This window comes from Stegastes partitus, unplaced genomic scaffold, assembly GCF_000690725.1.
Source record: "Stegastes partitus isolate 25-593 unplaced genomic scaffold, Stegastes_partitus-1.0.2 Scaffold291, whole genome shotgun sequence".
Lineage (NCBI taxonomy): Eukaryota > Metazoa > Chordata > Actinopteri > Pomacentridae > Stegastes > Stegastes partitus.
In genome coordinates, this window is record NW_007578022.1 from 190,165 (window position 1) to 203,725 (window position 13,561).

Sequence of the window (13,561 nt, forward strand, 5' to 3'; positions counted from 1 at the left end):
CTCAGGCAGAAAACTGGTGCTTATGTCGACTCTGGAAACTGGTGAAAATGAGTTGCAAAATATTGATGCTGGATTAGGTTTTGGAAATAATCCAATATGCGATATGTCCTCTCTTAATTGTAGCATGTAGCTGCTCTGATAGCACATTGGCAGCTGTATTGAAGCATTATACGACTAGTTTCATGGTTTTGTTTGCCGATTTCTACCAGCTGGTGTTGAAGCTCTATTGTGTTCAGTTCTCCTCTTTGGGAACATGTTTTGTAACCAAAAGCAGCCCTAAAATAGAGTGAACAGAGAAGCTTCACGTAGTAAATTTAGGGACTTCTACTAATGGTCACATCTCATCTCGCGGCATTTCTTTACGATCAGGTCGTATTGGTCAGGTTTAGATGAGCAAATTATGATGCTTAATGGGTTTGATGCTGGTGAATCTGAAGAAAACAACAGAAGTTTTGGGATAAATGCCAGCTTCTGTCTATGCACAAGCCTCATGAAATAGATGTTCCTTTGGTTTATTTAAGTGAAGGAAAACAAAAATTCATGCACAATGAGTTGAAGCGGTTTTTTAATGTTTTGTTTCTTTTATATTTTTATGGCACATGCTCTAAAACCAGTTCAGTTTACTGGTAAAGTTGGAACTTTTTGTCATGTTTCTTTAAATAACATAAAAGAAAAAGAGGATGATTCACATAAAGCGCTGGTGATATCATCAAACCGCATCTACCAGTCCAGCAATCATGGCCTTTTTATATAAAGATGTGAGGTTAGAAGCTCAGACTTGGGCACAAACCATCATCTTACCAGTCGCTGGCTGAAGCTTTCAGACTGAGACGACGCATCAGTTCCTCACAGAGCTCTGAGAGCAGCTGGATGCTTCAGTGTTCTTCAGCTGAAGTGGCTGTCGGATGGTCAGATAGCGTCTAATATCCGGCTTTCCAAACTGACAGTCAGGCCTCCTTCATGCAGCGGTTGGTCAGCTGTGAGTGTCTGTGTGAAAGGATGCAGGTTTTCTTTCTTGAGCTGTTTTCATTCTGTATGAGGGCAACATCAGGAAGGCTTTTGATCTTAAAGCCCTAAAGTGTACATTTTCCTCTCCTGGTGCACTTTGATTGCATTTCATCCCTTTTTATCATGGCAGCATCGCTTCCTCGCCTTTTAAATGAGGCCATTTGGATCGGCTGTGAACACTTTTAGGTCTAGTTGGATGACACAGCAGCACAAAGAATATTTAAAAAAACCCATTTGGCTCAACCCATCGATCAGAGATGTACACAACCGAGACCCAGCTTATTAAACAAAATGGTTTTACTTTCAAATGAGGGCAAATTCGAGCTGAAATGATGGAGTCTGGAGGCCAAAGAAAACAAAAGGATGGAGTGAGTGTAGACCCAGACAACCTCCCCTCAAACCTGACAAAATGAACTAAACTAACAAAATCTGTGAAAACTAAACTACCAGACCTCCATCCTGAAAAAGAGGCAACCACAAAGTGTACAAATCAGTCAATTTGAGGTGTTTTTGACTGTTTTGCGTTGTAGTATAGCACTAAGACTGGTTATCTGGTACCTTCTATCATTCAGGTGGCTGTTAAAGCTTAAGTTTTGGTGTGTTCTAGTTCACAAACGTACAGTTTAAGGCGATAAATCAGTCCGTTGTCGTGCAGTATCGTGTTTCTAACATGTGCAGGCGTCCATGTATCAAGGTTCTGTACTCAACTGGAGGATAAACACAGTTATTCCCTCATTTGGTGTTAAAAGATTGATGGAGAGGTGTGTAGAATGTCCTTTCAATCCAAAATGTCTCATCGGTGTTTACCGGAAAGTCCATAATATATGATTTAAGTCATTATCACACTCATTTTTTTGATGAAACGAGGCCTTGGGAGATTTTTATTTATTTTTTCTCATATTTATTCCAATTACTTCCAAGCAACCTTTTCTAATTGACCAAGATCTTTCTTTCTGTACATTCGGCAGCCTCTAGGAACAATTTGTGTCACATCAAATCAAATCTAATTATATAGCAAGTTTGAAAACAACCTGAGCTGACCAAGGAGCTGTACTCACTCTGAGACAGGCAACAGCAAAGATTCTGAGCAAACATCAAGACAGGAAAAAAATATAAATACAAATACATCTGAAATATTGAGATCATTAAGAGATGTGTACATCTTGAGGTTTTTCTTGAAAATATTAATATCCATGTATTTGTTTGTGTATGTATTAAAGATAGAGTCAGCAAGTCCAGTTCAATGCCCCCCTTTTTTTTTGTCAGATTCAGTGAATATCTCATGTTGTAAAAACATATCTTGCATTCATGCAAATTCAGATCCCTTAACTTAGTAAAAGTATAAATATTGCAATGTGAAAAGATTCAAGACTCAGAAGTTTTTATTTGTCACATGCTCCTGCAGTATGTGCAGTGAAATGCAAAGCGACTCAAGGCTGTGCAATGATAATAAGACCCTATAAAAGAACAATTCTTTAAAAAAAAAAAACAATAGGAAAATAGATAAATACAGATAAATCAAACATCCCGCCACAATAAAGGTCCTGCATTAAACTACATTAGTACAAGTACACAAGTATTAGCAGCGAAATGTAGTTCAAGTATTACAGCCCTTGTTTGGTCCCTCTGAATAATATGTTATTATCTATGAGGGGAACAGCAGATGTGAGTGAGCTGCCTTCAAATGTGATTAATGGGAGAGAAACTTAGACTTTTTTAAAAAAAATCTTAGATTTTTACTTAAATATTGGATCATTTGAACATTTACTGAAATAAAACCATGTGAGAAGCTTTGAGGGAAACAACAGTATTTAATGAAGCAACTCTTAAAATGTGACCTCGAACACATATTGGTTTTTGTAAGAACGCCAAAAGGCTGGAAATAACTATTTCTAAGAATGTGTTGTGTTTTAAAAGCTTGTTGTGAGAAATCTTCATCTTGAAGGTAACTGAAGCTGTCAGAAGAATGTAGTGGAGAAGAAAATACAATATTCACCTCTGAAATGCAGCACAAAATAGATGGATTACCTTAACTTTATATTTACACAGTACTCGAGTAAAAGTACTTAGTTACTTTCCACCACTGGCTCTGTAAATGGGAACCAATGTGTCTCGGATCAATCAATATGATACCAAACATGAACCGTCTTTCTCCAGCATCACACTCACCTTTAAATGTACCATTGTTACTGATGTACTGTTGAGTTCTTGGATGTATTTTTACTCCACAAACAGATATTTGTGCTGGTTTGATCACAGAAGCTGTCGAAGTGATTTAAAAACCTGCAGTAAAACTTCCACGATGAGACGTCGCCTGAACGCTGCCATCTTTATACCGAACGTTCGGCAAATGGTGCGAAATGGAAAAATCCACGGCAGAGGCCAGTTTGTCCAATTTATTCCCTTAACGGTAGCAGGAAACAGACCGAGGGACTGGACTTGATGCCACTTTTACTTTCAGTGTTTGTCTGCACACTTGTTCTGCAAAATTAGTCCCTCAGGGGAGGACAGGAGGAGAGCAGGAGTTCAAACATGGCTAAAAATACCAAAGACAAAAGAGGAGGAAGAGCAGAAAAACAATGCAGATCTGGGATAGACAATCACACCAGATGATGGAAAAAAAAACATCTAAATTAACATTTAAATTAGCCAGCTTATGGTTTTTTAAATATATCTATCTAAAGTTTATCTAAAATCAGCAATCTTCTACAATACTTGATCGATTAATTACTAATATATGGTTTAGTCACATAAAGTAATATCAACATGGCACCGAATCTGTTCAGGCAAAAATATGCAGGACCTAAACCTGATGATTTGTTCGGGGAAGTTTTCTATGAATCCGTCTTGGTCTGTATATCTGTTCAGTGTGTATTTAGTGTTGCCGATATGTTGCTGCTTTCAAATGCCATTACTTTAGAAATCGAAAGCCTTCAACCTGAACTTTTACAGCCTTTTCACTTCCACAGAACGCATCACTTTGAATGAAATGAAAATGGAAATGCAGATGTGTTTCATCTTTCTCTCCGTATTGCAGCCGGTTCTGCCCGTTTTTAACAGGAGCTGCAGCTTCACAGTTAAATCCAACTTGTGAGCCACTAGTGTTTGAGGTTTCCGGCTCAGCAGCTTTGCATATACAGCCGTAGAGACCGATTGCGCTTCTTAGAAAATCAGATTCTCCCTCTTCTTCGTTCTTACTCTCCTATCCGTACTTCAATATTTGCATCTCAACTCAGTGAACCGTATCTCCACTGTGATGCCGTTAACCCAAAGTCTTTCTGTTTTCTGAAAAGTTCATGCGAATATCGCGCTCTTGGAAGTTTTTCAGGTCCTGTACCCACAGTGGGTATGAATTTCCTTGTTTTTCAGATTCCCTCTAATGTCATTAGATTTGCTCGGCCTGGTCTGAACTTTAACGGGTTACTGGGTCGTAAGAGAATTTAAACATCTTGAAAAGCTTTTGTTTTTATCGGTCTGTTCCTCCGAGCAGCAGTGTCTGACATGAACACATTGGATCAAAAAAGTCAGATGTTTTAGCAGCGGAGCGTCCGTTCAATGCTGAGAGTTTGGTGGGGTTTTTTCAGTGGGGGGTTCCTGAGTTAAAAAAAAAAACTTTAAAGTGCTGCATTTACCACTGTCACTTCTTTCCCCGGGCTGCAAGGTGGCGCAGTGGGTAGCACCGTTGCCTCGCAGCAACATCCCGGTGAGGACACCCGGGATCTTTCTGCGTGGAGTTTACATGTTCTCCCCGTGCAGCGTGGGTTCTCTCTGGGTTCTCCAGCTTCCTCCCACAAGGTCCAAAACATGTTGAGGTTAATTGGTGATTCTAAATTGTCTGTAGGTGTGAATGTGAGTGTGCTTGGTTGTCTGTCTCTAAGTGTAGCCCTGTGATAGACTGGTGACCTGTCCAGGGTGTCCCCTGCCTTCACCCTGAGTCAGCTGGGATAGACTCCAGCCCCCCACGACCCTAGTGAGGATTAAGCTGTCCAATCAAAGTTAAGTATAGGTGGGACAAATGCTAAAAAAAAAAAAAGAACTGATTATTTGCTTATTTTCAAAGTTGTGTTTTGTTCTCTCTTGGGTTTGTTTACTGTCACTGTTGAATAAAGCAAAAGTGTGTCTTATCCTATTAAGTAGTGGAATAACTGGTTCAATAGTCCATCATGAAAATAATCGATAGCTACTGTTGTCTCAGATCTGATCCAACCAAACTCATGTAGGCAGCTCAGATTCTACAAATCCATCAGGAAGTTTCAGTTTGGGTTGATTGTTTGCGGTTCCTACGACCACAGGAAGTACAGTTTGATGCTGCAGTAAACGCTCGCTCATCAACAGATCAGAGTAGTCAGAAATACAACAAACGACATGAGAAGTTAAAACAAGTGGTTATTTAAAATGTGACACAGCAGCAGTAAGATGTTGGTTTAATGTGCATAAAGTGATGCAATGGGCTTGACAACATTCACTGTGTTCCTGTGGTTTCCTCCTGCTCGTGTAGGCTGAGACCAATAAAAAGTTCTATGTTTGTAGACAAATACTTGCTAAAAATGAATGCATTTAGTGCTATTTTAGAAAAAAAAAATCTAGCAACCATAGATGGTACATATGTTTAATTTTCTGACTCTGACAGCTGCTTCTTGTGTCAGGGTTTTTTAGAGAACAACGGTTACACCCAAGGTTTTAGGTTCACTTCCATGTAGATCAAAATAAAGCACTGATATGTACAGAAAACTCCAATGGTTCTAGAGATAAGATCTGGGCCTCTTGAGGATTAAGCAGTGATATCTTGCTTTTCAAATACACACTAATGACGTCTTGGCATCTCTTTGACTCTTGACTATAACTTTTTCGTCCCTTTTTAGTCGTGTCTCGTCAACTTTATTGGCAAACTGCCTCGGAAGTGGTCCTAAATCACACGTGCTGCACAAAGCTTTCAGGTATCGGCAGCCGAACTGTGCACCATTCACAGGAAGAGTGAAGTTAACATGATGTAACAGGGAGGTATTTGCACCTTATAAAAAGCCCTTTGATGTTTTTTTTTTGCAGAAGCAGACTCGTGCCTGCAGTCTGCTTTGGTTGTGTTAATCTATCAAAGCCGCCGGTGCCACCGAGCTGCTCGCATCCCTCCAAGTCCAACATTTCGTTATATCATCAGCAGCACGTTTTTCTGCAAAATCCTGTCAGATGCATGTTTTTCCTGACATCACACTCTGTGATTTGTGCAGCGTGTCATTTCCTCAGACGTGTAATTTCAGTTTCACCATTGACACCTGTTTGAACGTCGTCTACTCAAAACTTACAAGATAATTACAAGGTTTCAGAATTCATGGTACATTTTTTTCCAACCGAGAAATCTTTGAGCGTAGCTGCCGTTGTGTTCGTGTTGGAAAAGCAAACCGAAGCCCGGGTGGAATTTTCCCTTCAGCTGAGAGCGGCCCACAGATTTCCTTCAGACAATTAGGTTCACCGCAAATTAGCCAATGAACGAGGAGCTGAGGCTAAATGAACCGCCATGCTAACATGATCTTGATTACCAGCCCGTATAGGATGTTCAGAGTTTGTGGTGCTGGTGTTGATTTACGTGTTGAAGGAGGAAACGGCCAGCGGCGTAGGAAAGAACATGATCTTCTTCTTTGTGCTGCAATAAATCTAACAGGACCGGATGACTAAGAAGCGACGTCACCGTCAGTCTTGATGAAATATGCAATCTGCTCATGTGTAACGGCTACATGCACATCTCTTAGTCACCTCATTTATCTAACTGAGATCAGTGCATTGACATATTAGCGCTAAAAGAAAGTAATTAAACCTCCCTTGAAGATGGAGTATGTGATTCTAATGGAGTACAGTTTGACAAATTCAGTGAATTTGTCTTCTCGGTCTGCAAGATGTTGGTTCTGTGAATGTATGAACCAAAGGAATCAGGTGTTCATATGCAGCTTAACTCACACTAGAACTACAACAAGTGATTACATAGTTGATTTATTGATTTGAGTAATTCTTTTAAGGTAGAAAAGGGTAAAAATTCTCTGGTTCCAGCTTCTTAAACTTCTTACCTCCTCTGAAAGTAACCCACTAACTTTATACAAAACCAGACATCCGTGATGACGTGCCATCTTGGATTTTTGGGAAACACTTGATGTTTTTCACCATTTTCTGACATTTTATAAATCATAAATAATCAAGAAAAAGCATTGATTGACAAAAAAAAAAAACGTTCCACACAACATTGTTTTCGTGTGAAAGGGGAAAATGCTTTCTAAATATGCTAAATATCAACAGTTTTTCTTTAAGAATTGCAGAATCCAGTTTTGACTGTTGCTTCAGAGCAATGCCATGTGATATTCAACCTCTTCTGACAAGTTCTCAGACTGTTTTTATGATTTTCTTTTTTTTAAATGATAGTTACAAATACTGTTAGGAGTGATCAGGAAGGGACCCAAGTGCAGACACAGCAGGAAGGCCGTGGTAAAAACAAACAAAAAAACTAACCTTAATTAAGAAACCTTGCTGCAGGGCAGGGCAGCAGCAAAACATGGTTGGAGATCAAAGGAAAAAAGTCCACAAGAAAAGAAACTAATCCATTGAGAAGCTTGCTGGTGGAAACTGTGGAGCATCTTGCTGCTAAGGAGACAGATATTTTTTTCTGGAGGTGGTGGAGACCAAAAACGGAGCTAAAAGAGAACTAAAATGGACTTTTATTTGTTGCATGAGAAGCATAACTATAAATTAATGATTATGTTGTTCTTTAATTATTAAAATAAATAAGCTGCTGCTTGCTGATGAGTTCGCCTCATCAGCTTAGAAGGTCGATGTGTCCATGCAGGGTTGTCTGCAAATGGAAAAAAATGCAGTTATTGCTGCAATGTATGAACATTTTAGAGTAAAAGCAATTAAAAATGAATTGATTAATTAGAGATAACAAAATTCAATTAAAACAACTTCATTATTCCCACCTGTGGCAAATAATTTGAAGCAGCTTGACGTAGGTTACACAACACACAGTAAAGTATACACACCCACACACATACACATTATAGTACATAAAATGAAATGTTGCATTGGTGCCTATGAAGTATTTAAAAGACGAACAGCAGAAGGAACGAATGATTTGGATCATTGGTTAGTTTTATATGCAAGTAAAGCAACAATTCAATTTATTTTATTTAAAAGGTGCCAATTCCCAACACGTCTTATAGCACGTCACATAGAAAGGCGACCTTTAAATTTTAAACAGAGAACCTAACAAATCCAAATTTCCCTGCGGATTTCCTTTTGATCAAGCACTTTGCGACAGTGTAAAGGAACCAAAAACCCTTCTCTTTACCAGGAAGGACAAAACAAAAACAAACCTGAACAGAACTAGGCTCTAGGGGCGGCCATCTACCTCGATCCATTTAAAAGGACTTCTGAAGCACCAGTATTTGGAGTGATGAAAGGATAAAGTGATTGTATTCATATTGCATTGGCTTTATAAAGTGTCTTGCTGATGTCAGAGCTTCTGCAGCCTTTAAATCTGCCGTTTCTTTGTCACTCAGACCAGCTGAGGAGTCGGCTGAAGGAGTACGGCCTGGTGACGCCCTTCAGCACCGACTCCCACGGACACTACCTGTCACACTTGCTGTCGGCCACCCACAAGCAGCGTGTCAAGAGGGAGGCGTTCTCCCCTGGCGACTCTGAACAGAAACTTTTCTTTAACATCAGCGCCTTCGGGAAGGAGTTCCACCTCCGCCTGCGCCCGAACAACCAGCTGGTGGCGCCAGGCGCGATGGTGGAGTGGCACGACGAGATCCTAGGGTTTGAAAACGTCAGCGCCGCTAACGTGTCCGGCGTGGACCAGACCGAACCCGGTGACAACGCCACGGAGAGGATACTGCGCCGCGAGCTGCTAAAGACGGACTGCACCTTCATTGGCGACATCTCGGACGTCCCCGGGGCCTCGGTTGCCATTAACAACTGCGACGGACTGGTAAGTCTTCGTCAACCATAAAGCTGCTCGCTCCCACACCCCCTGAACCCCCGTCTTTTCTATCCAAAAGTGCCATGACCTTATCAACCCACACTAGGGGATTTTAGATGTCCGTAACTCCTGAGTTTAGCCTTTCTTTACGTCAGCACTCGGAATTTTTACAGCACATTGTTCTTGGAGATATTCTTCGGGCGCGCAGAGGGAATAGGTTTTTGTACAGGAGTTTGTCACGGGTGAGCGGTCGCCTATTGCAGCCACAAACCTCACGGATTCTCCTCCCAACCTCTTCCCAGCATAAAACATGAGCTCCTTTTGTGCTGCGGTCCTATCCTCCCTATCACCCCTCATAAAACACTTCAGTGGTAATTGGGGATTGACCTGGGCCAAAATTCCTAAAAGTAGGCCAGCGAAGCATCTCTGCATTTAAGGAAAGAGTCTGTTTGCCAAACCTGAACTCCGTCTTCTAACCTACTGCATCCTGGTACATTTTTCTGCATCAGTTTGTAGTAAAAATGTCTATTTATGTGAAAGAACACATAAAATTCACTCACTGGGCAAGAAATTCAAAATATAATGGAATACACAGTCATGAACGTTTACATACACTCGTAGAGACCATGCAATCACTCCTATAATATAGAATCAGAATTTTCCATGATGACTTTGCCACAAAAAAAATATGTATTTTGTTTTTTTCATTGCTTTATTATAGGTCCTCTAGAAATTCTGTTGGGTCAAAAATATGCATACAGTAACCCTAATATTTGGTTCAATGTCCTTTGGCATTTTCACTTCAACTAAGTGCTGTTGGTAGCTTCTGGTTCTATCTTTAAACACTCTTTTTGACAGAATTGGTGCAGTTACACAAAATTTATTGCCTTTCTTATAGAAACTTGTTTCTTCAACACAGTCATCAGGCTCTCGTGGGGTTTAAGTCAGAACTTTGGGGAGGCCAGTCTGAAATCTTAATTCTAGCCTGATTCAGCCATTTCTTTAACACTTTTCATGCAAGTTTTGGTCCAAGCCCCAACCTTCTGACTGATGATTTCAAGATGAAGTACGTGGAAGTAATCCTCCTCCTTCATCGTTCCATATACTCGTGTGTAGCAAAACAGCCCCAGAGAATAATACTGCCACCACCATGCTTGATGGTAGATGTGGTATTCTTGCCTAGTTGAGGTGAAAAAAGCCACATATTAACCAAATATTAGCATTGCTGCATGTATATTTCTGACCCAGCAGATTTTTGTCATATTGAGAAGACCTATAATAAATCTAGAAGGAGCCAAAATGCCTGATGAACAATGATAAAGACAAAAAAAAATCCCATTTAGATGGATTTAGAGAGTTCATAATTCACATTTTGAGAGTAAAGAAAAAGAAAAAAAGACCCTCTTCTTTTATGTTTTTCAGCACAATAGGTATTTTCTGTTGTGTTTTCACTGGGATGGACGTGTTCTAAATATTCAGTCTGATGTATCCCCGACATCCTGACATCTGCACCTCCACTGCACAGTTTTGAAAAGCAACACAAAGAATGCATTGCAGCTTTTCATTCCCTGATAAGGGACTTGAAGGATAAGGTTGGGATCATTTTATCTTTTTGTTTTTCGAGCAGTTCCTTAGAGGAGACGGATACAACCGCACCGCTAACAAGTACAGTCTGTGGAGCTGCACACTGATATGGTTTAAGTTTATTTAAAGAACTGAATCTCTGTTCAATGGGTTTGTTTTTCTGACAACAATTCTTAATACAAAGTAAAAGGGCCACATGACGCCTTGATCTGTAAGGTAAATTTAATTTACAAAGAAAGCAACAGCAAATGTGATGGCGTGGTTTGAAGTGCAGCTTTCATTAGAGCGCTGATTGAACACTGTTTCTGTTTCGCGGGTCCCATCGATCAGAAGTTTCAGACTAAAATAAACTTACCGGCATCGTTAAAATAAAGGAATGGCGCTCATAAGGCAGCAGTGTGGCTCATTAATGTATTTTTAGTGGAGCGAGTGGTGAAGCTCCAGGAGTCACAATAACAAAAGTTTGTCTGTATAGTTGGTACCGAAATATCTCAACAACTACTGGATGAATTGCTGTTTTCGTGCCAGTATTTGTGGTTTCCAGAAGATGAATCTTTATAACTTTGGTGTTGCACCGCTCCAGCTTCATACTTCTCCATGGACCGGCCGAATCTATCACTTACTCTGCATCGTCTTTACATTTGCTTATTCGTGACACCCAGGCGATGAATCCTGCTGACTTTGATCCCTTCTTTGCCTTTAAATGCATGCTGGCGTTTTGAGAGTTGAGTAAAATGTCTCTGCAGTGAAATTTAAAGCACATATTCCAGCTCTCTCTCCTAGAAATTACACAAATACCTGGATTCTTGGTTACATTTTGAAGGAAAGATTTCCTCTCTCAGTTTAACTCTTTAACTCGTGCCCCTGGTAAACCTAATAATTGCAGGAGAACCTTCAAACATGTTGGAAAACATGTCATATTTTACCCTGAAGCACAAATACTTTCGATGCCTAAACCTAACCGAGCTTCCAACAAGTAGCTATCGTGGTGAATCCCTTTACCAAAGTGTGATGTCTTCCAACACCTGACCACATTTTGATGCCTGAAACAAACCAAACAGCAAGTGAAAACAATATTTAAATCTAAGAATAACCACCCTTAATGGGATGCAAACACCAGTTTCTTGGGTGAAAGTTCACAAAAGTTCACCTTCTCAATCCCGACTTGGAGTTTGTGGCTCTTTTCAAACTCTTTTCCAGTTAGGCTTATCTTTTTGGGGAGAAAATAGGTTTCTTTCAAAGCAAACTGAGAATGATGTTAACTTGTATAGGAATGTAGTTTTGTGGGGTAAGGTTACACATACACATTCCCTGCAGGATGAAATGTCATCAGCTGGCTTCGCTTTCTGGTAAAAAGATTAGCACAACATGACATGATTAATTTAACCACACTGTGCATTGCTTAGTGTTGTAGTAATAAGGTATTTTTTGAGCTTTTTTTTTGCTAGCTTTCTAGCTTAAAGCACCAGTTTGAAGCCACAGATCAACTCAGAGAGAAAGTAAGAGCAGCCTTCTTCTGTAAGCGACAGGGTCATCTGGTCTTTATCTGAATGATTCTACTGCAGTGAGCTGTTCAGTTTAAGCTGTAACAGGCTATTTCAGGTGATGATTGCACAGGTGCTGCATATATTTGCTCAAAGCCATCAGTGCTGCATATCAGAAGGGAAGTGAGCGATGGGGCTTGTAAAACCAGTCCCTCCAGGATCACTTAAGAGAGTGACACATGGACGTGATGATAGCGAGCCTGCAGGACTTCAACTGCGATTTCTCAGATGTGTGATTCTCTGAGGATGACCAAACGGTGCTCAGCAGGGGGCGGCTCGCTTTATTACAACTCGTAACAAGCCGGCACATGCAGAGGGAGATTGTCATGAGTGCGAGACTCTGACAGCCAAAAAAAATAAAAAAAATTCCCGAAACAAGCGTGTCACCGTGACGTTCGTGGAAGGCGGTGGGAGGACAGGCTCGTGAGAAATGGGCCGACTGCCCGGGGAAATCTCAACCGGCTGATTCACAGGAACAAAGCTGACATGTATTGTTTTGTCTTTCGCATGGAGCTCGAGTTAATCATTATGCCGTATCACACACTGCCACGAAGTAATGATTCCTAATTGAAGGCTTGAAATCACAACTTTGAACCTTTAATGCACCTTTAAACCCTCCCGGCATTATGAGTACACACAAAATTGGAATAGCAGCTTTTAAAACACAGGTTTTGAAGTGCTATTTGGCAGAAGTGGATATAAATCAATATATAAAAAGCCTGTTATTAGATCACCTTAAAAGCAGTTTTTAAGGTTTATTAAAGAAAAATAAAAAAACTAGTGGAAATGTAGAACTCTTATTCCTCTGGGTGTGAAAACTGAATCCTTGAAAACATAAAATGACACTTTTCTGTTGCCATGATCTAAAAGTAGATCAAAAAACTGCATGTTAAACATTTGACACCCCACAATAAACAGTATTTTGCAAGGCTGAAGGTTGTGAGAACCATTTTGGAGTGAGAAATAAATAAAGACTTATCAATCCCAGAGAAAGTTGACGAGAAATGATGCACATGTCTCCTCCTGGTTTTAATCTTACTGGTGCACAAGTCATCTTTGGTGGTGACCTCAAGCAAGAGAATGCAAAACCAAATAGTCCAGTAAAGTATCCTACATTTATTATGATTTATTCTGGAAAGTTACTGACTCTATCAACACTCTTTTTAAAGTTATCTTTTTAAAAAGTGTTCAATAGGAAAGAAGTTATCAGAGCAAGAAGCAGAAAGAATTGTTGGATTTTCACAAATCTTTTTTGCAGTTCTGTCAGGAAACAATGACCAAAACCAGGAGTAGCTCAGCTGCAACAGCAGTCGCGTGACAAACATTTAGGGACTATTTGGCTGAACTCAGGCAGCGTTTACACAGAGCACATAGGTGACAAGTGTGGAAACTAATTAGGGAGACTGGAAGTAAAATACAACATATTTGATGAATAAAATAAAAACAGCATACAGTGGAGCAAAAT

At 40.1% G+C, this 13,561-nt stretch overlaps 1 protein-coding gene across 1 annotated transcript in view; it reads left to right on the forward strand.

Annotated features, from left to right (window-relative positions):
- The first annotated feature begins 330 nt into the window (after positions 1 to 330).
- adamts3 (ADAM metallopeptidase with thrombospondin type 1 motif, 3) overlaps positions 331 to 13,561 on the forward strand; it is a 255,775-nt gene continuing 242,544 nt past the window's right edge. The window contains exons 1-2 of the mRNA XM_008282959.1: positions 331 to 378; positions 8,552 to 8,977. Of these exons, the coding sequence (XP_008281181.1) occupies positions 331 to 378; positions 8,552 to 8,977 (474 nt within the window). The remainder of the gene's footprint in view (positions 379 to 8,551; positions 8,978 to 13,561) is intronic.